This window comes from Sinohyriopsis cumingii, chromosome 15 (genome assembly GCF_028554795.1).
Source record: "Sinohyriopsis cumingii isolate HCF-2022 chromosome 15, ASM2855479v2, whole genome shotgun sequence".
NCBI classification, from domain to species: domain Eukaryota; kingdom Metazoa; phylum Mollusca; class Bivalvia; order Unionida; family Unionidae; genus Sinohyriopsis; species Sinohyriopsis cumingii.
Genome location: NC_142975.1, coordinates 25,769,338 through 25,791,687, shown reverse-complemented (window position 1 = coordinate 25,791,687; position 22,350 = coordinate 25,769,338). Strand labels below are relative to the sequence as shown.

The window sequence follows — 22,350 nt, the reverse complement described above, 5'->3', positions numbered from 1 at the left end:
TCAGGTAAGAGTCCATCTGCTATCATGTAGTCAATTGAGCACTGGCTAGAAAATTTAAATAATTGGCTTTACAGCTATTTCATTGTCAGTGTCAAGGATTGGCAGCGGATTAATTGCAAAACACAGTAGCGCTTACAGTTACACAAGCATGCAGCAGTTACAGTAACAGTTTGTTGTTGAATGACATTATATTCATGATATCTTTTGTTTCAATCGACATTGATCTGCAGGTAAAAGGTTTGGAATTGGACGGCAGAAACATTAATGCATTAGCAAATTTAGTTCGATTTTCCTTTTCCTCTTAGTGTTATACATTTTGACATAAACATGCCTTCAGATAGCCGAATGTGAGCTAAACGAAAATTGTAATAGTTTTGCAGTAGTTTACCTTCGGCTATCCGATAGCACTTTAATGCAAAGTTCAACTACACGTGGGTCTTTTGATTTTTGTGAATTGTGTTACGACTCTTTGTCCTAAGCATAAGTAATAAAAACGAGCCAGAAGCAGCAAGCTTTATAAAATTCAACAAATAGTTTATTTCCCATGAATACCAAGTGGAAAGATAAAAAGGAACTTACTTGAATGCGAATTAAATCCCCAAAGATCATATAATTACTAACACGAGTCCTAATGAATAAAATTAGGAATAACCTTTCGTGGCATTCCAAATAATTTTCAACGCTGAAGGTGTTGATTTGCATAAAGTGACCTGTAGTCTCTAATATAATAATTCAGATACAATTACCTGAATTATAATGATGTACTAAGAGTTTTTAGTTGAATCATAGTAATAAAATTCAAGGTTTTCTTGTTTGAATTCAGTGTGTGTGTGTGTGTGTGATTTTGATTTTTAACGTAGCTTAAACCCAATCAGTCAAATTATACTGACACCAGGCCGACCAGTCAGAACACTAACCTCTTAATAATGCTTAGCGCCTAGCTGTTAGTATCATTTTTCAAGTCTTTGGCATGAGTCGGCCAGGGTTCGAACCCGCGACCTCCAGCATCAAAGGCGGACTCTCTGACCACTGAGCCACCGGATAGGTGAATTTACTATAATTGGCAGTTAATGTCTTTTTCCAAGAATCGTATACAGCACTTTGTATTTCCAAAAGAATGATTAATTTCTCACAAATCAAAATCTGAATAGAAATGTTAATGCTTTCTGCCTGGATGTTATCACAGGTATACATAATTTTTCCAGTAAACGAGATTTATATTTTAAAAAATACAGACCTAAAACAATAACCTGGAGGAGAACCTAAAGTTCATTTAAAGAAAAATCTTAAGTATAAGTTAGAAGTGTCTGTTAATAAAATTGTAATAAAGAACATGGTAAATAGTGTCCTTGACCCAAAAGATACATATATTTACATCTATTGATAACATGGTAAACACATTGTCCTTGACTCAAAAGATACATATATTTACATATATTGATAACATGTTAAACACAGTGTTCTTGACCCAAAATATACATATATTTACATCTATTGATAACATGGTAAAGACAGTGTCCTTGACTCAAAATATACATATATTTACATCTATTGATAACATGGTAAAGACAGTGTCCTTGACTCAAAAGATACATATATTTACACCTATTGATATTGATCCAAATACTAAACGCACTCTCATAGAGAAAATATTAGCCACGTATTAGTTGTTTACAGAATTTAAAACAAACATCAATGATTTTGGTTAGGTGGACAATGAACATGATTTTAAACAAGGTCAGTATACAGGTTTAAATAACCCACAGCATATAATAAATATAAAATCTGATTTTGGACAAGATCCGATACACGATAGAATTTTGCATAACCCATAGTATTTATTAATTAAAAAAACAACAACGCAATGCAAATTAAATATACATAACAACTGACTTACGCTGTTTTAGCCGTAGATTAATCCTTCATCTGTCTTTCGTGTTTTCCATTTAATATACAAAAATGTGTAAGTTTAAATATAAGAAAGGGTATAACTCGGAGAAAAAGTTTAGTTTCAAGTCATCATTTCAAAGGCATGCAGATCACAGTCTTTTAATTTACTTTAGGTAGTGAACATTATTTTGAAATAGTTAAATAGTTTCAATGAAATGTTCGGAATGTCAAGAAGTGAAAATCTGTAATTGATTTTCACAACCCTGTTCACATAAACCCTGCAAAATTAAACACATCAGAAAACAGTATAACGAAATCGAAAGCACGAGAAAATATACGTCAAGTATTAGTAATGAGAAAGATATAAAATGATGAAAATGTCGGACGAATTAAAAATTAAAACAGTAGCATTTTAATATAGCCGGGACAAAGCTAAAGCTCAGACATGGCATTACATTGAATTTACCCTGTTTAGTATCAGTTTGACCTCTATTGTAGATAAAAAAAAACTTTAGAAAACCTGAAGAATACCTGTCTTGATTTTGCCCCTTTTATTTTCTGTTCATCATTTATCCTTTCTCGTCACTATCAATAAAGACAATGGTTGTTATTTCTAGTTAAACACAGTAGATATTGAAATCCAGTGACAAAACAGGTCCATAAGTGCTTAAATACCTTCGAGGAAAATAAAAGCAGAATTCCCCAAGAAAGCAAATTGAACTATTTAAGATGGCCAACGTCATGATTGAGGAGATACTGAATAATAGTATAGTCTTTTGTCGTTGTTGCTGGTTTATTCTGTTTTTCATTATCAGTTTTCGTTCACGTTAAACATCTACTCTTGAAATAACAAGGAATACCACAAATTAATCTTAGAAATAAAACAACCTCACCGACCCCCTTAGAAACTAACTAATATATCTTAATTTAGAATTTTCCAGTGAAATAATAATTCCATTTAATGCCAGGTAACCATTTTTACTTCATAATGTAAACTAGACTGTGGATTGAGGACATTTTGCTAATTATCAATGTCATAGTATTTTACAATAACTGCAAGCATTGTAAATTTCAGTTGCTATGGCATTGAGAAAGATTTCAAAATACTTCCTGATTTCGTTTCCATTCATATTTATCAAATTGTTTTCAGTTAACTTTTCACAGTAAAGAAGGTATATGGAACATTATTGGATATTCCGTTGGCGCGTGCGAAAATTGACTAAGTCACTGAAAAGATCTAATGGTGGATTTGGTTGGCGACCAAGACAGACCATTCAATTTTCATACTCGAAACAAGAGCCCAAATTCAGCTTTGCCATCTTGATAGAATCTTCAAAATATGATGCTGGCATTGCACAGTCGTCGACGATAACAAGTTTCAGTCGGACTGAAGATATTATTGAGATTTCCAAAGACAAACGAATCTTACTCGTGGGATACAATATCGCATCAGACACTGTGAGGACCACCACAACAATGCAAGACGTGACGCCATCAGTGGCAGCTACCGTTCAGGTTCATCAAGTACAGCTGAGCATGGTTATACATTGCTTGGTGTGTCCCCAAATGTGTCCCGGGTGACCTGCTTTCGATTACTCTGACAGCGTCCGTCCTTGACGCACCTTCGAACTACCATCAACGGCAATAATGTCAGCCTTGAAGGGAAAATCGGTAATGAAGCCGCTCAACAACGTCTGACTGATTCTATGATTGTAAATGTAGCCACTGGAGAAGGTTATCGTTGTAGACGGGACGTAAAACGTATTAGAAGAAATTGATAGTGTATAAACAATGGCAAAATTCAGAAATATACCCGACCCCTCGTTTGAAATGGGCATATCTGTAATGGTAGATCACAGCGTTAAAGATTTTCAGTATTGTTAGTTCCCGCCCGGGTAGCACAGGCTGTAAGCCGGGCAGATGACTCTAAACACTATTGAAGATTGAATGTTTTCTAATCCTAATTTAATTCTTGGATTTCCACAGCCACATATTGTAGGACTATTTGTTATGAGTCTGTGCTCTTAAAATAAGTAACAGAAAAGTGAAAGACAACAAACTTTGAAAAACTTAACAAATAACTTACATCCCTTGAATACAAAGTGAAAATGGGCAAAAATGAACTTAAGGTATTGCGAATTAAATCCCATAATAATCCAAGAATTACAGACACAAGTCCTAATAATTTAAAGTCCTGAATAAAACTCAGTACAAGTCCCGAAGAAATCCAAAAACTAAATGCGATGTCTGTTATAGCTTATAGAGTACTGACGTGTCAGTAGTCTTTTCTTGAATCACAATAATTAAGCCCATACACACAAACAGGGAATAATTGAGCTATGTATTAGTTGTTTACAATGAATACAAATTAAAAAAAATCAATCAGGTCAAGCAGAAATGAACACAGAATTGGACAAGATCAAGTTTAACATACAATGTTATATTACAATAGCATGTAATGAAATAATTGTTTTTAAAAAATAGCAAACAAACAATTAAAAAATATACATAACAAATAGTTTTGTTATCGGTAACAATATCACCCAATGTTCATTCTCAGTGTATGTCATTATTGCAACACACAATGATAGATTTTGTTTCTTTCTAAACAAAATACAGGGAAAGCAGGGTACTGATATCCGTGGTAATTGTGACAAACAAGATGCAGGCAGGACGTCTAAAGTTTCCTACTTAAATATCCCCGACGGCACGGTGATTGCCTGGAAAGGTACTTCTGTTTCCTCCACCATAGTAAACCAGCCATCCATCACACCGTGTTCCCTTCCTCCAATCTGAGTGTGTTTATATATCCAACATTTACACTGTCTCATGTCTTTTGTGAGGTTTTGTTTTTCTACAATGGCGAGAAAGGAAGATAGTTAAGGTGAAGGTGGTTATATTGTGGCAATTCATTCGTATCAAAATCTTGATTACGAGATAGGTCGAACAAGATATTCTACATTATTTTTCTCATGAATATTCTGACCGGTTCTATAACGTTAGCCTGTTGACATCACGAATCCGTTAAGTATGACACATAAGGTCAGTTGTTCTGTGTAGGTAGACCATTTTTTTCCCGCTTTAAACACTCATGAGACCGCCTTGCCAAAATCCAAAAAGATAGTCCCAAATCAAGCTCCATAGTTTTTGGTTCTTATTTTTCACATTAATATTTGTTGCAGTATGGCGATAAATGTGCAATCCAATTAACACTTGCGTTCTTTAGATTTACATAAAAACATTCTGATAAACATCAAAACATGTCAAAGCACACTGTCATCTTAATTTGACATATGACGAACGTTTGTTTATAAAGGAAAACATATACGTTTCCTAGCAATGTATCCAAAATAAATTCTTGGTAAAATGAGAACCGTCACGAGATTACATGACAAGTATTCAGTGAACAAAACTGTGTATAGAGAGCACGCATATACAACAAGAGTGCAACATTTTATATCAAAGCATGTGTCTAGCTGTCTAGAGCGTCAGTCTGAAATAGGTAACCCTGATTTACCAACATATATGGTTTCGAACGAACTGAGAGGTTCTATTACAATAATTAAAACGTCAAATTCGTTAAAGAGTTCCAAGATCAACAATATAAACAAAAAACATTCGGTTCTAATAGACATGCATGGTCGAAAAACAAAACAACAACGGCAACCATAAGCTTCTGTTCAGAGCCTACTACATTACTCATTTTGAATCTGCCCAAATGTCAAAGATGAGCCCATCAGAACATTTCTAATTTGACTTATCTGGACTTAGCAAACTTCGCACATTTTTGTTTCTTCTCCAACACCGATCACTTCCATTTAGGCGTTTTGGGTTTGCGGACTATATGCAAGAACTGCTTATCTCTGAATTTAAAGATACTTACTACGTGTAATAGCTACTCATATTGGAAACTGAAGAGTTTGACAAATGAAGTGCTCCATTGTGCGCGTGAAATATTACGTTTTACAAAAATGAATGTTACCACACTAAGAACTTTACTTAATTAAATTCACAGGAACTAAACTGACTTTAACAATAGCAGAGAGAAAGTAAAGGAGTCAAGTGCTCGGAACTATTTCATAAAACGGTTAACATGCATGGCTAAGACCAGAAAATTGGCTCTAGTCATGGTTGAGCAAAGATATGGAAGATAATCCGAAAAAAGCAGTACCAAATTCCTAAATGCGTTTCACAGCTTACTTATTTTACAAACTTGCAAATTGTTGTTTTTTGTCCTTCGAGTTTGAAGCTGATCATGCCACAAATAACTCGTTTGGTTTCTCTGAATACGTGGGTGGCTGACCAGGACTTGCTCTGAACTGTCTGTGGCACACTTTACAGGAGATGTCGCTTTTGTTTGCTTAATCACTTGAAGACGTATTCCAGCTCTGAGATTTACGTTTCCTCGGGCTTTTGTACTGGCCCTGCAATTCTCTTTCGTTCAAAGTCTGTAGCTCCGCCAAGCTGAGCTATCCTGTGTGAGATCTTACCAAAACTCAGGGTCAAGGTTCAATTGTTTCAAGAATGAATCGAGGGAATCTTTGAAGCCTTTATTCTGACCACTCCTGCTTCAGGTCTCCGTAGCAGATCTTCTGTAGACGCTCTTCTTATATACTGATGAAGTGGCTTGCGCTCTCAACAGTGATTTCATCAGCAGATTGTCGATGATTGGAATGCCTGCCCGTTTGAGAAGCTCAGTGCATGAGACCCTATCCTGCAATTATATCTTCATCATCACGAATAGTCACTTTTGCCTGTAAATTCTTCTTTGCCTATAGCCTCCTCAGATGGATGACAGATGGAAGAGCTTGCCATCAGTCCGGTATCTGATGTCGATGCCAATGGCAGTCAAGGAGAGCATCAGTAAGAACATCACACTGAACAGGGTTGCAACAAATACATGTCCTTGTTTAACTCCATTGGTGATGGGGAATGGTGTAGATGATTCGCCTTCGTATACGATACGAGTGAACATGCCATAACGGGAATTGCCGAACCATCTCGATGAATTTCTCAGGCCACGATCTTTCATTGGCCTCTATGACAGACTGAGTCAAAGGCTTTTGTGAGGTTGACAAATCTCGTATATAGGTTGGAATATTGTTCAGGCCTTTTATTCCTGGAGTTGAAAAGAAAAAAGACTCTCAGGCAGGAATCATTGATCGAATTAATGCACGAGGCGATTGCACAGAAATTTGGCGACAATTTTGCTTGCTATTCATCAGGCGGAAACCTCCTTTCGTGCGTATTTCTGTCATTGCTAAATTTAAGTTCTTGCTACTTCATAGACATTTGATTAGTTCTATATGAAATCAAAAGCTAAGTCAAGAAGATTAATAGTTTAATCTTCATGTGAAAAGAGTTTTTCTTTTATTAAGTTCAATGATCGTCTTTTCAAAGCCCCTTTGCGTTCAATGAAATCAGAATGTGTTAACTTTTGGAAACACAATCAATGGGCAAAGAATCACCTCTACGACAGCATGGGTCCTGAGACTAAGTCTGATGACAAACGTACACAATGGAGATGACCATCAAAAAAGCCGCACTCTGCTCCCTGAATAAGAACACTTTCGCTGGAGGAAGACTTTTCAAATAAAGGCAACATACCAAATAAGTAAAGGCTCTGGAAAGCTCATGTGCCCCTAATGTTTTAATAAGGATAGGTTTGACAGAGTATTCGATAAGTGATATAGAACCTTTCGCATGAATGGATTGTAATTCCCCATAATACAATCAGACTGGGACTTGTTTCACCCAACAAATGCAGTATTTTCAATACATGACCATGACCGTATCATTTTATAGATGAGAGCGTTTGGAGTAGCTCTGTCTTATTCTGTTGCTTATTTTTTAATTTATAACAATCAGCAATAACGTGCCATATTTTCTTGTAATAAGTGCACGTAGGAAAAGACACTGATCTCTGTTCAGTCTTATCAGAATTTTGATTCCAAGACGTTGTACCAGACTGAGACTTAGAAGTGATCGTATGAGACTGAGCTGGATTCCTGCTAAACACGTGCTGAGAAGAAACCTTACTGGCAAATAAATCTTTGTGAGTCAATGAATCCTTGTCAGTTGTACGAGTAACATCTTCCAAAGTACCTACCTTTCGCTTATCAAGATAAATCTTGATATCACTTTGATGCAAACCTTCGATTAAAAATAGTTGTTTACGATTATCATAATCTTTATAATAATAATAATAATAATAATAATAATAATAATAATAAAAATAATAATAAATATAATGAGGACTTTGTATAGCGTCTAATTTTTAGAAGCTCTAACAGCTTTACAACATTAGACAACACCTAAAAGATAAAAAACATATAAAGATATGATTACAAAAACAAACACCATGAAATTAGAAAACATAAAAAAAAAACATGCTGAGAATATTTAAGGTAGGAAACATTATTAGGTCTTTAAGTTTGTTCTTGCAGTCGAAATAAGTGAGTTTTGAGAGCCCTCTTGAATGTGATCACTGTGTCTTTGTGTCTAGGTTCAGTGGGCAATTCATTCCACGTTGCTGGGCCCTGGTATGCAAAAGAACGCTGTCCATATGATTTTGTTTTCATAGTGGGAATAATGAGTATACGATTGTCAGAAGAGGAGCTTAAGTATCTTGCTGGTGTGTACACATGGGTGAGGTCGGAAAGGTATGTTGGACTAGAGTCCGACAGTGAAACGTAGCACAGAGAACAAATTTTGTGTTTGATCCTGGATCGAATGGATAGCCAGTGTAGGGTACAGAGCAGCGGGGTGGTGTGCTCTAATCGTGGTACTCGAAGTATGATCCGAGCAGCTGTGTTTTGAACTTTTTGAAGTTTCTGGAGCAGATATTGAGATGAACCAGACAGAATTGAGTTTTTGTGGCATCAACTGAAAGATATTTGCGAATTGAGCTGATGCGTCTCAGCTCAAGATATGCAGCCTGGCATATGTTCATGACATGTTGGTGCAATGTGAGAGTACTGACCAGAGTAACACCAAGGTTTTGTCCTGATTGTGTGAATTCAATGTTGGTGTTGCTAATATTTATTGTTTGAGGTAAAGGATGTGAATGAGAAAGTCTTTGTGTTGTGATCAGAATGGCTTCAGTTTTATCATCATTCATCTGCAGCTTGTTACATGTCATCCATGATTTCACATCAGAAATGCACCTCTCTACACCTTAGATGGTAGCATCAACTTCAGTTGGGTGGCTAGATTTGTATATTTGGGTGTCATCAGCGTACAGTTGGTGAGACACTCGATGATGATCTATGACACTTGAGAACGATTGAGTGTACAGAATGAAGAGAACACGTCCAAGAACAGACCCCTGTGGAACACCACAACATAGATCAACTGGGCTAGAGTGTATTCCATTTGCAGATAAAATTTGTGTCATGTTGACCAAGTAGGACTTGAACCACAGTAAGGCTGTATCATGAATGCTAAATACATGCTGGAGACGGTGAAGTAATATATCATGGTCTATTGTGTCAAATGCTGCAGGCAAATCAAGGAGGGTGAGGACTGTAATCTTTCCGCTATCCATCGCAGAAAGAATATCATTAACTACTTATAGAAGAGTAGTTTCAGTACTGTGGCAAGGGCGATATGCAGATTGTACATTGCTAAAAAGGCTGTTTGAATTTAGATGAGATACAAGCTGGGATAGAACAACATTTTCTAAGATTTTTTATATGAATGGGAGATTAGAAACTGGGTGGTAGTTCTTTAAATCGTTATGGTCTAGTGTTGGTTTCTTCAGCAGAGGCTTTACAATGGCAGTTTTGAAAAACGATGGAAATACCCCGGATGAGAGAGAGGTATTAATAACATCAGCTGGTGAAGGCAATACTGGATCTAAGCACTCAAGCAGCAGTGATGTTGGAATTGGATCAAGTTCACATGACTTTGGTGCACTCTTCATCAGGATTGTACGTACGAAATCCATAGAGACAGGTTCAAATTCTGCTAATGGTTGCTGCTCAAATTTTGTATCCCAACTGTATGGTGACAACGAGTCAATGGAAATTGTGGTGTCAAGCTTATCTCTAATAGTTTGTACTTTGTCACGGAAGAAATTTGCAAACATGTCCGGAAGGTCGACTGGAGAGAAGGTAGTTGGAAGTGGTCTAGATTTGTTCCTTGACATTAGCTTGTTAATAATCTCGAAGAGCTCTTTGCAGCTGGAACATTCCATGATCTTAGTAGTGCAGTGGGCTGATTTCGCTGCATGGACTATATTTGTGACATTCCTCTTAGCGGCTTCATAGATTTGCTTATGAATAGTGAATCTGGTGGAAAGCCAAAGCCTCTCAGTTTTACGGCGGTCTCTTTTAGCAGTGCGAAGCTGGTCCCTATCACTGCTATACCATGGAGAACACTTTTGAATTGATACTCTGCACTTGGTAGCTAGGGCATGTTTGTCAAGTAATGAACGCAGGCAGTTATCGAGTTGTTCTGCTGTAGGAGGTAAGCAAGTTGTTAGGTTAGCTTGGATGTCGTGCATTAGTTTAGTTCTATTTATCATACGGAGGTTTCTTTTAGTAGCAGATACAGGTGGAGGGTTTGGGACTGATACGTCAAGATGGCATATAATACAGAGGTGATCTGATGCAAGGTCATGGGATACCAGGGAGGACCGTAGAATGTTATCATCAGGTCTATGAAGAATCCAGTCTAAAATGTGACCATCTTTATGGGTGGGTTGGTTAAGTGACTGCTTGAGGTTGAAAACATTAATGGAATGTATGAGTTTTGATGTATTTGAGTTTCCGGGACAGACAAAGTGAAAGTTGAAATCTCCAAGAATAATCAGGTTGCCACCTATCGAATTTCCATAGTCCAGGAGATTCGGAATCTGTTCCAAAAAGAGAGAGAGTCAGCCAGCTTGTTTTTTTATACTAGGAGGATGGCGGTATAGGCAGAAAAAATGGACTGACCTTTGCTCCAGTGTGAGTGTGGTTTGGACTAGTTCGAACGATGTGTGGTCGAAATTGAATGTTGTGCTGTGGTTAAGACGTTTTATCATGGAGTTCTTTGTGATGACAGCAATTCCACCTCCGCGAGAATTACGGGGGAACGACTTGATGGAGTAACCAGTGGGTGTTAGATCCGCACGCTTGGGCTCATCGCTTGATGTTTTTATCCATGTTTCTGTCAGGAAAAAGACGTCAATATTCTGGTCGTTGATAAAATTAACTATTTCTGTGCGCTTTTCCGGTGGTCCTACTGACTGGGCATTGAATAATGCAATACGCAGAGGTATCTCCTGGATAGTTGACACAAAGGTTGACGAATTAATAGAGATTTGAATTAAGTTATCTAAATTAACGGTCGATTTTTTAAAAAAAATTTTGAGCCGAAATAAGGGAGATAACTGGAATTCTTCTTCTGTTCTACGCCGGACAGCTTTGAAACAGAGTTTATTTTTTCACTTTTGTTTACATTTAGGTAATGATGAATGTAGTCCCAGTTCGTTTAGTCTAGAGCACAATGTAGTGTGGAGAGCCAAGGAGTGATCATTGAAAGCAATTAATGAGGGTCCATAATAGCATATCACGTGATGGCGGTTTGTTCAAAAGCAGTGGAGCAAGACAGCTGAGAAAAAGTCTAATTGTTCTCATTTCCAAAACAAAGAGATGAAGAAACACATACGAATTTAACAGCCAATACATAATGAACACAATAACGAAGATGAAAACAGGCAACAAGCACAAATATCATGAAAACGGCACTAACTAAAAAAGGGAACTGCTGCTTCAAGCCGGTTAAGCGATAGCGGTCATCTTTTTCAACCTTTGTAGATGCACACCACCTATGTAATAGTTCTTTTTCCTTAGCAAACTCGACATAAGCTTGGCTACTTTTAATTCCTAATTCTCTGTCGATATGCCTCACGTACCAACTCATAACCCTTCAAGATACATAACTTAACTACATAATAATTAGCACTTTCATGTACTCTCAATAAAGTATAGACTTCACAAGCTTTGCCAGTAAGTACACTCTGAAATAGAAAAGTCCAGTGCTCTCTTGACTCCTTCGAATATTCCGCAATTTTACCAAAATGAACGATCTACTCCTTTATTTTCTAAAAGATGGTATTAACCTAATACTTTTGGTAATATCAAAACCTAAACATTAGTGAGGAGAGTGCTTTCCGCTTGCCAGTTCTAAGTTTTCTTCCATCTGCAGTTTCATTTCTTCTTTGCATTTGTATTTTCATTTCTCTTTCCTCTTTCACTTTTAGCATTTGGATTTTCGTTTGCCTTTCTTATCTTTCTCTTTCCTAATTTGAATGTCTCTCTCTTCTTTATGCAAGTGCATTTTCATTTGCATCTTTTTCTTTCTTCTTTATAGATTTCCATAATTTCTTTATAAAATTGAAGCGTTCTTAATTATATTTCCATCTGATTTCTTTAATTTCAGTTCTATTATTTTCATTTCAGAACCAGTTAGAGATATACTGACAAAGAACTTGTATCAGAAATATTCTTTTCCGCCAAATACTATATGAAAATATATTTATTTTCTATTTTTAACAAGATGCTTTTATGTCCGAAATAGAATAGTGTTTGTCAAGCTCAAACATGCAAAAACTTCCTGAATCAGATGAGAAACTAAACTTTCCATTCTAGCTGACACTGTGAATTTCAATTTTAATCGCAAATTGAATTTCTCTCCAATATTTTTCAGAAATTTGTATGCCGGATAAGCCTTCAATATATGTAGAACTCTATGGTCTTAAACAAAGTAAGACAAAGAAGCAACATCCTTTTCATGTAAAACAATTGTATAATTCTCAAAAGATATAAAATCAAAATGTAAGAGGAACCTACAATATTATGAATTAATTCGAAAATAATCCTAAAAATTTCTACTCAAGTCAAAAAGAAACGAGTGTTCCGAATAAATTTTATTTCATCAAATGCGCTAATGTGCCAGCAGTCTTGGTGTGTCACACTAGAATTTTCCAGAACTACTTTGAATAAATTCAAAAGATAAATATTTTAGTTAAGAATTAGCAAGCACCTTTAATTTGAATGACTAATCCAAGCAAATGTTTAGTCTCAAATTAAATCTAAAACAACATTAAACACATGCAGACTCATATTATCCCCCCATCAATAACATAAGAAATAAGAATTAATTAATTCACGATCTTTCGACCTTACACACAGCCTTACATCTCTACATCGCAATATTTTCCTACTCGATCCATTTAGCAAAACGTTCTAAGTAACCAATGTCACAATATCCCCGTCACAACAGCTCACTTGACTGACCCATCCAATAGGAAATCACCCCAAACTTGTACACAGGTTCATTATTACGATTATTTTTAAAACTTGTAAACACCTATTTATAGACACAACATATATATATATATATATATATATATATATATATATATATATATATATATATATATATATATATATAATGGTGTCTTTAAATTTTGACTTTGTATTCTTGGGAAATATGTTTTTAACTTTACTTAAATTGATGGTTTCACCTCTTTTCTGTTACATATTTTAAGATCTAGAGTCGTAACACCAGATGCACAATGGCACTGTTTTATTCTTTACAAGAGCCACATTAAACAACGACAGACCTCCCCCTCCCGTCATTTATACACTAAGGCACGCATTCATCCTTCTTTTCAAAGACCCAGTTGTACAATGGCACATATTTATATATTTAAGACCCACTTTCACAATGACCTACGGACAAGTATCTCTCTTTTTATCATCCACTTATACACAAGAAGCTCTCTTTTTACCATCCACTTATACACAAGTAGCTCTCTTTTTACCATTCACTTATACACAAGTAGCTCTCTTTTTACCATCCACTTATACACAAGAAGCTCTCTTTTTACCATCCACTTATACACAAGAAGCTCTCTTTTTACCATCCACTTATACAACAAGAAGCTCTCTTTTTACCATCCACTTATACAAAGTAGCTCTCGTTTTACCATCCACTTATACAAAGTAGCTCTCTTTTTACCATCCACTTATACAAAGTAGCTCTCTTTTTACCATCCACTTATATTTAAGACCCACTTTCACAATGACCTACGGACAAGTATCTCTCTTTTTACCATCCACTTATACACAAGAAGCTCTCTTTTTACCATCCACTTATACACAACTAGCTCTCTTTTTACCATCCACTTATACACAAGTAGCTCTCTTTTTACCATCCACTTATACACAAGTAGCTCTCTTTAACATCTACTTATACACAAGTAGCTCTCTAAGTCTCTCTTACATAATGGTAGCAATTGTTCAGATTTCATTTTTTATATTAATGTGTTCAGATATTGGGGTCTCACAGACGTTGTAAATTGTGAATGCCATTGAGATTAAAATGATGGATTAATAGAGTTATTTATGTAAAAAAAAATCTACGTTTGTTCATGCTATTATACAATGGCTGACGGGTTTGTCCAATTTTCTCTTTGCAAGTTATCAAATAAATAAAATTAGACACCGAAAAGTTAGTATTACAAAACATCTTACATCTCCTTGGCATTACTGCTACTGAAAATAAGAAAATTGATGAACGATGGAACAGTGCGAACATCTGGGTCTATTTTATTTAGTTTTTGGACCATAACGTTTAGAAATTTAACAACCATAACTCATTCAGTATTGCAATATACTGAAAATATGAAATCTGATAACAGTCAACATGCCCTGCTCTCCAGTTTTATATTACATGCTTAATAGGGATACTTGTATTTAATCTTTGCATCCTATTATTATGTATGCCGAAGTACACATGATAAGTTCTGCCAGTCAACATTAAGGCGATTATAAAACTTTCTCGTTTGTGCTACCAAATATAAAACTTTGCTGTCCTATACCAAGTATAAAACTTTGCTGTCCTATACCAAATATAAAACCTTGCTGTCCTATAACAAGTATAAGACTTTGCTGTCCTATAGTTACCAGAATAAAACTTTGCTCTCCTATACCAAGTACAAAACTTTGCTGTCCTATACCAAATATAAAACTTGGCTGTCCCATACCAAGTACAAAACTTTGCTGTCCTATACCAAATATAAAACTTAGCTGTCCCATACCAAGTATAAAACTTTGCTGTCCTATACCAATTATAAAGCTTGGCTGTCCCATAGCGAGTATAAAACTTTGCTGTCCTATACCAAATAGAAAACTTTTCTGTCCTATACCAAGTATAAAACTTTGCTGTCCTATATCAAATATATATACTTAATAAACAAATAATTCATTACTTTTTTAATATAAGTCTCTGGAATTCTCATTAGTTAACAGAGTTTATAGGAGATATTCAAAATATTCTTTTGAATTATAAAGTACTCATCGACTTCAGATTAATAATTTCTTTGGGGTTTTTGTGAATTAATTTGAAGACATTCTGATTTGTATCAAAGGCACATCAGGGCATTCAAAACTAACGGTACATCAGGACATACAAGACTATTGGTACATCATGACATTCAAGATTGTTGGAATTCATTTGAAACATTCTATAGTTTCCAACGTGTGTGACATTTAGGATTGCTTGGGATTTAATTGATGATACCTTGAACGTCTTTGGAATTTTCTCTTCGTATTATAGGGAACTGATTTATTTACTAAATTTTACTTAAATGGTTGGATTACTTCCTTTCTGTTGCATATTTTAAGACATAGAGTCATAACACTATATACGTCAAAACAGAGCTTTGGCATTTTAATGCTGTAGTCAGTCTACACACAAATGCAATATCAACAGTCAAATGTTGACAGTAGTCACTGGTGTCGTTTGGTCAATATGATTTATGATAGAGCGAAATAAATATGCTGTTTTATGGTAGAAATACAAAGTAATAATTCTTTTAAGAACCGGAGTTTCAGAATAAACGAGCAGTTCTCATATTAACATGTAAAACTGGAAATTGAGGTAATGAGTTGGGACGAGAATATTCAAACGTATCAAACATGTAAAACTGGAAATAGAGGTAATGAGTTGGGACGAGAATATTCAAACGTATCAAACATGTAAAACTGGAACCATATAAAAATGTAAGACATCAATAGTCAAAACTAAAACTGGAAATTGAGATAAACCGTTAGGACGTACAAATGTCAAACATGTGAAACTGGAAATAGAGGGAGTAAATTAAGAGATGAATAGTAAAATATGTAAAACTGGAAGAGGACGCAACAATTAAGACGTGAATAGCCAAACTAAAGACCTTGGAATGTAGGTAATGAGTTAGAACGTGAATACTCAAACACTTAAAACACAAAATGGAGGTAATAAGTCTCCGTAGAATAGGAATTAAAAATTCTCTAACCTGTATGATATACTATTTATACGATTTATAACAATTATTTTAATATTATCAAGCATTATTCTGCAGAATCCAGTGATAGCACTTTCCGCTCTGCTTGGTATATATTTGAAATCTTCTCCTGCTATTTTAATATACCTTTATTTATGCTCTAGGAATCCGGAATGACTGTATGTAGATGAGAATTAATTCTTAGGTCGACATGGGTGTCTGCATGAATGCTTGTACCACCGTCTCTGCCACATCATTTTTGTGTGATGTGTGCATGGTCGAGGTGATGTAGGGGCTGGTACGTTTGGGAAAGGCTATGGGTACCGATTACCCGCTATCCGGGTTCGAATCTTCGCATAGTACAAATTGAAAGGTCCCTAATCTGTATGTCCATGATATGTATTCGCATTTATACAAATTATATTAGCATTATTAAGCGTTTTCCTGTAGAATACAGAATCCAGGGATATCACTTTCCGTTCTTTTTCGTAAATATTTGTAATTCTCTCTCTCTCTCTCTCTCTCTCTCTCTCTCTATATATATATATATATATCAAACACTCTTTGGGCGATACTATGTGACACTCACTGCAGACATCAACACACACACACACACACACACACACACACACACTTATTTATTTATTTATTTTGATGAGTGTGCATAAAGTGAGGTTATAATATAGAAAAACTGTATTACCCCGATTCCACTTAGAACTCTAGTGTACAGTGGGTAATAAGATACTATAATTACTTTTCCAACTGTGAATGAACCAGTTATATGTACTCAAAAGCGTGACCATGTTGACCAGAAAAAAATTAAAAATATATATGTTATCTATCACTAATGTAATTACATTATCATTCTTTCCTTTATTTAACGTGTTATTTATAGTATTTTTCAGTATCCTTATATTCCAATTCTCGCTTCATTGTCATCATCATCATTATTTTTGTTATCACCATTACTGTCATCCTTATTATATTTGGGTCCTCTTTATATAGCGGATTCGCACGTCAGCTATAGTTTTCATTATCTTACGATTTCCCAAGAATAAAAATTAAACAATATACAAAAAATACTTTAAAAAAATTAAATCTTTCAAGAACGAAAACCAATATTCAGTTCCGGAGTGAAAATCTCGCATACAAAATATGTTTCAATATGAAATCAATTACATAATACATTTTAGGAAATTCGGACTTCATCATATGCATTTAGAAACCCCCATCCCCACTTTTTGAGGTGTATACTTTTGTGTTTAAGTTTAAGATTAAGCATATACAAACCCTCGTCACGCCCATATTCCTGTGTGCAGGTGAGACAAGGACCCTGACAGCTGATCTTTGTCACGTTCATATTCCTGTGTGCCTGTGAGACATGGACCCTGACAGCTGAACTTCGCTCCCATATTCCTGTGTGCCTGTGAGACATGCTCCCTGACAGCTGAACTTTGTCACGTCCGTTTTCCTGTATGCATGAAAGACCCGAACCCTGACAATAGAACTAGAGAGAAGAATCCATACTTTAGAAATGAGATGTTATCGAAAGATCTTGAAAATCTCGTACTTAGATGACATCTCCATTGAGGATGTGCGCATTAGAATTAAGGTGCAATTGTACAATGCGAAGATCTGCTCTCCACCGTAAAGAAACGCAAATTAAGTTGGCGTGGTCATATCTCACGCTTAGGTGGCAGGGTCCAGTTTCGTAATTTGGCCCCTGGCAAATTTCTTAACTTAAGGCTATGGTGTGACTTTTTCAGCTATTATTGTTTACTATTTATAGATATGGATATATTTGTGAACTAGGTGTTTTGGGCTTGTGTTGTTCTTGAAATTGATGTCAGTCATGTACACCTTCCATAGTTGCTCTGCAGTATGTTGATAGTGAAATACCAATAGTTGGCTAGGAAGAAGAGCTAGCCTCCCATAGCAGTAGACACGTGGGTTCAAGGCAAGCCGAGTATCTCAAAAACGGCTTGGATGACAACTATTCTGAATTGCATCAAACTATTTAGTAGACAATGTTTTTCAAAAGTTTCATCCAGGGAAAGGGCTTGCGTTTGCACTGTGAGTACTACATGCTGTCAAAAATGGCATTTGGATGTGAAAAATGCAGGTATAAAATAGGGGTTGGGGTGCATAAACCTCTTCTGCTATGAACTGCCATTGACTTCTCTGGTCAAGTGAATACTATTCTTATGCTCTGTTTTAATATAGGTATTTAAAAATATGGACCTTTTTGACCTCACTTGTGTATTTGATTTTTTATGATTTTTTATACTAGGTCACTGATTGCGGCATTAAATTTGTACATAAAAACTGGACCCTGCCCCCTTATCTGGTCTATCAAAGACAATCCTACAGGGCACAGTGAGATGAAAGAAAAAAAAAAAAAAAAGGGAGACAGAAGAACAGATGGGAAGATACCATCAAAGAGTGGACAGGCATGAACTTTGCAAAGTCCAAAACTATAGTGGAGAACAGGGAAAAATGGAGAGAGATTGTCGCAGAGTCATTCAGTGGCTTCACTACGACCGGCAGGTTATGGGCGAAATGAAAAAACAATGGATGAATTCTTTTGTGACTGGGAATAATAGGCACCCATCTACATAGTGACATATCAATAATATTCAAGGGAAACAACCCAAGAAACATTATAAATTCAAGCCTACTTGTATTCTCCCTTGCACCAGACAGCAACCGTCGAGAGTGTTATGCGTACTATTTGATACGATGATATCTTTTCAACTGAAGCTCTCAGTGGACAAGCGTACTATCTGATACAAGGTTATCTTTTAAATCAAGATCACACTGGACACGCGTCCTATTTGATACAAGGTCATCTTTTTAACTCAAGCTCCCAGCTAACGTGCGTGCTATTTTATACAAGATTATATTTTTAGCTTAAGCTCTCAGTGGACATGCATACTATTTGATATAAGGTTATCTTTTCAACTTAAGCTCTCAGTGGAATTGCAAGGTTACAAACAAGGTTATCTTTTTAATTCAAGCTCTGACTAGACATGCGTACTATTTAGTACAAGATTTTATTTTTAACCCAAGATTACAGTGGATCTTTTTCAACTCAAGCTTTTAGTGGACATGATTACTATTAAATACAATGATATCTTTTTAACTCAAGCTCTCATTGGACCTGGGTTCTATTTAATACAAGAATATCATTTTAACTCAAGCTCTCAGTGGAGATGCGTACTAGTTAATTCAAGGTTTTCTTTTTAACTTAAGCTTTCAGTGGACATGCGTTCTATTTAATACAAGGATAACTTTTTAACTCAATATATCAGTGGACATGAGTACAATTTAATACAAGTTTTTCTTTTCAACCCATCCTGCCTTTGGACACGTGTACTATTTAATACAAGGTGTTCTTTTTAACTTAAGCTTTCAGTGGACATGCGTTCTATTTTAGTAAGGATAACTTTTTAACTCAAGGTCTCAGTGGACATGCGTACAATTTAATACAAGATTATCTTTTTAACTGAAGTTTTTATTGGACATGCGTACTGTTTAATACAAGGATATCGTTTTAACTCAAGCTCTCATTGGACATTCGTTCTATTTTATTAAAGATAACTTTTTAACTCAAGCTCCCAGTGGACATGCGTACTCTTTAATACAAGATTATCTTTTTAACTGAAGTTTTCATTGGACGTGCGTACTGTTTAATACAAGGATAACGTTTTAACTCAAGCTCTCAGTGGACATGCGTAATATTTAATACAAGGTTTACTTTTTAACTCAATCTCCCAGTGGACATGTGTACTAATACAATTTTTTTGTAACTCAAGCTCTCAGTGGACATCCGTAATATTTAATACAAGGTTCTCTTTTTAAGTCAATCTCCCAGTGGACATGCGTTCTGTTTAATGCAAGGTTCTCTTTTTACCTCAAGCTTTCAGTGGACATGCGTTCGTTTTAATACAAGGGTATCTCTTTAACTCAAGCGTCCAGTGGACATGCGTTCGTTTTAATACAAGGGTATCTTTTTAACTCAAGCGTTCAGTGGACATGCGTTCGTTTTAATACAAGGGTATCTTTTTAACTCAAGCTCTCATTGGACATGCATACTATTTAATACAAGGTTTACTTTTTAACTCAGTCTCCCAGTGGACATGTGTACTAATACAATTTTTTTTAAAAACTCAAGTTCTCAGTGGACATGCGTACTATTTAATACAAGGTTTTCTTTTTAAGTCAGTCTCCCAGTAGACATGCGTTGTTTAATACAAGGTTACCTTTTTAACTCAAGCTTTCAGTGGACATGCTTTCTATTTAATACAAGGATATTTTTTTAACGAAAGCTCTCAGTGGACATTTGTTCTTTTTAATACAAGGATATCTTTTAACTCAAGCTCTCAGTGGAGATGCGTACTATTTAATACAAGGTTTTCTTTTCAACTCAAGCTTCCAGTGGAGATGCGTACTATTTAATATAAGGTTTTCTTTTTAACTCAAGCTTCCAGTGGACATGTGTACATGTGTACTATTTAATACAAGGATATCTTTTAACTCGAGCTCTCAGTGGAGATGCGTACTATTTAATACAAGGTTTTCTTTTCAACTCAAGCTTCCAGTGGAGATGCGTACTATTTAATATAAGGTTTTCTTTTTAACTCAAGCTTCCAGTGGACATGTGTACATGTGTACTATTTAATACAAGGATATCTTTTTAACGCAAGCTCTCAGTGGAGATGCGTACTATTTAATACAAAGTTTTCTTTTTAACTCAAGCTCTCAGTGGAGATGCGTACTATTTAATACAAGGTTTTCTTTCCAACTCAAGCTTCCAGTGGACATGTGTACTATTTAATACAAGGATACAGGGCCGTGCAGAGGATTTGGGGGCCCCAAGCATCATTCAGATTTTGGGCCACCCCCCAAATTTAAAAAAAAAATAAAATAAACAGCCGATTATAAAAAGTCCAGCGTTCCGTTGTTACAATGTCATTTTTTCTTGCACTTGTTTTTGCAAATTCCTCAATGATATCGTGGAAATCATGTTTTCATGCTAAGTCACACTCAATAATCAAAACGGCAAGATCATTAGTTCGTTCTTGTCCCATAGATGAGCGCAAGAAATTCTTGATGAGTTTCAATTTACTGAAAGAACGCTCACTTGAGGCAACTGTTACTGGTTACTGTTACATCAAGCTTCAATTCTGAAATCTTGCTCAACAAGTCAAATGGAGAAAGAGGTTTCTTGCCAAAATTTGCTGCATGAATTTGTTTCATGTGAAGCAATTCTTCAGACAGTTCAGTTTCAGTTACGTCACATGAATATATCTTCGAAAAATCAGAACAGGCACTCTTAATTTCATTTTCAGACTGTTTTTGATACTCCCACAAGAAATAGAATGTAGCCAAGATTTTTTGAATGTCTGTGAAACGATGTCCACCAATAACTAAATCAATAATGTGATAAAAAAAAAAAAAAACAACAGTTCCCGAAAAGTTGCCTCTTCTTTTGATTCCATTTCCGTTGAATCTGTGATATGTTCATCGCCTTTAACTTTCCGATGGATTGGAAATTCAGAACTGATTTTTGCAGACACTGCCACTGTTTTGGCTTCTTTCAAAATTGTTGGCCAGTCATCCCGAACAGATCTGAGGTGACTGATCAATGCCTCAATATTTTTCACCTCAACATCAATAGTTGTCTTTCTTGCCTGAATGACCTGGTTGCAGCGATCAATCAATGTGAGAACTTTCATCCAAATGCCTGCCATGAGAACACATTTGAAGGAGTTCTATTTTATGGCACCTTTCACATCAGTTCGTGTTTTTGCAGTCAGATTTAAGCTCTGAACTTCTTCCAAAGAGGCAATGATTCCACATAAGTGATTAGAGAAGGGGCGAATGATAGCAAGTCTCTCAGTCCATCGTGTCCCAGGATGCCCATGCAGAGACACACCATGCAGCTTCTTTGGTAATATTTCCCAGCGTTGTGGACTATCAGAGAAGATGGTATACACAGTTTGAACAATTCCAAAGAAGGTCTCAGCATCTGTGCAGCTTGAGGCAGCATTCAGTCCACACAAATTCAATGAATGACAGCCACATGGTGAGAATATAGAAAGTGGGTTCTGACATGTTGGCCCCATTGTCATAGCCTT

At 35.8% G+C, this 22,350-nt stretch overlaps 1 protein-coding gene across 1 annotated transcript; it reads right to left on the bottom strand.

Annotated features, from left to right (window-relative positions):
- Nucleotides 1-547: 547 nt before the first annotated feature.
- LOC149781436 (uncharacterized) lies at nucleotides 548-17,850 on the bottom strand. Its single transcript, XM_089934754.1, has 2 exons — nucleotides 17,501-17,850; nucleotides 548-4,744 (listed from the first exon to the last, which is right to left on the bottom strand). The coding sequence occupies exons 1-2, from the start codon at nucleotides 17,643-17,645 to the stop codon at nucleotides 4,578-4,580; spliced, it is 312 nt and encodes a 103-aa protein (XP_089790880.1). The 5' UTR covers nucleotides 17,646-17,850; the 3' UTR covers nucleotides 548-4,577.
- Between the last annotated feature and the right edge of the window lie 4,500 nt (nucleotides 17,851-22,350).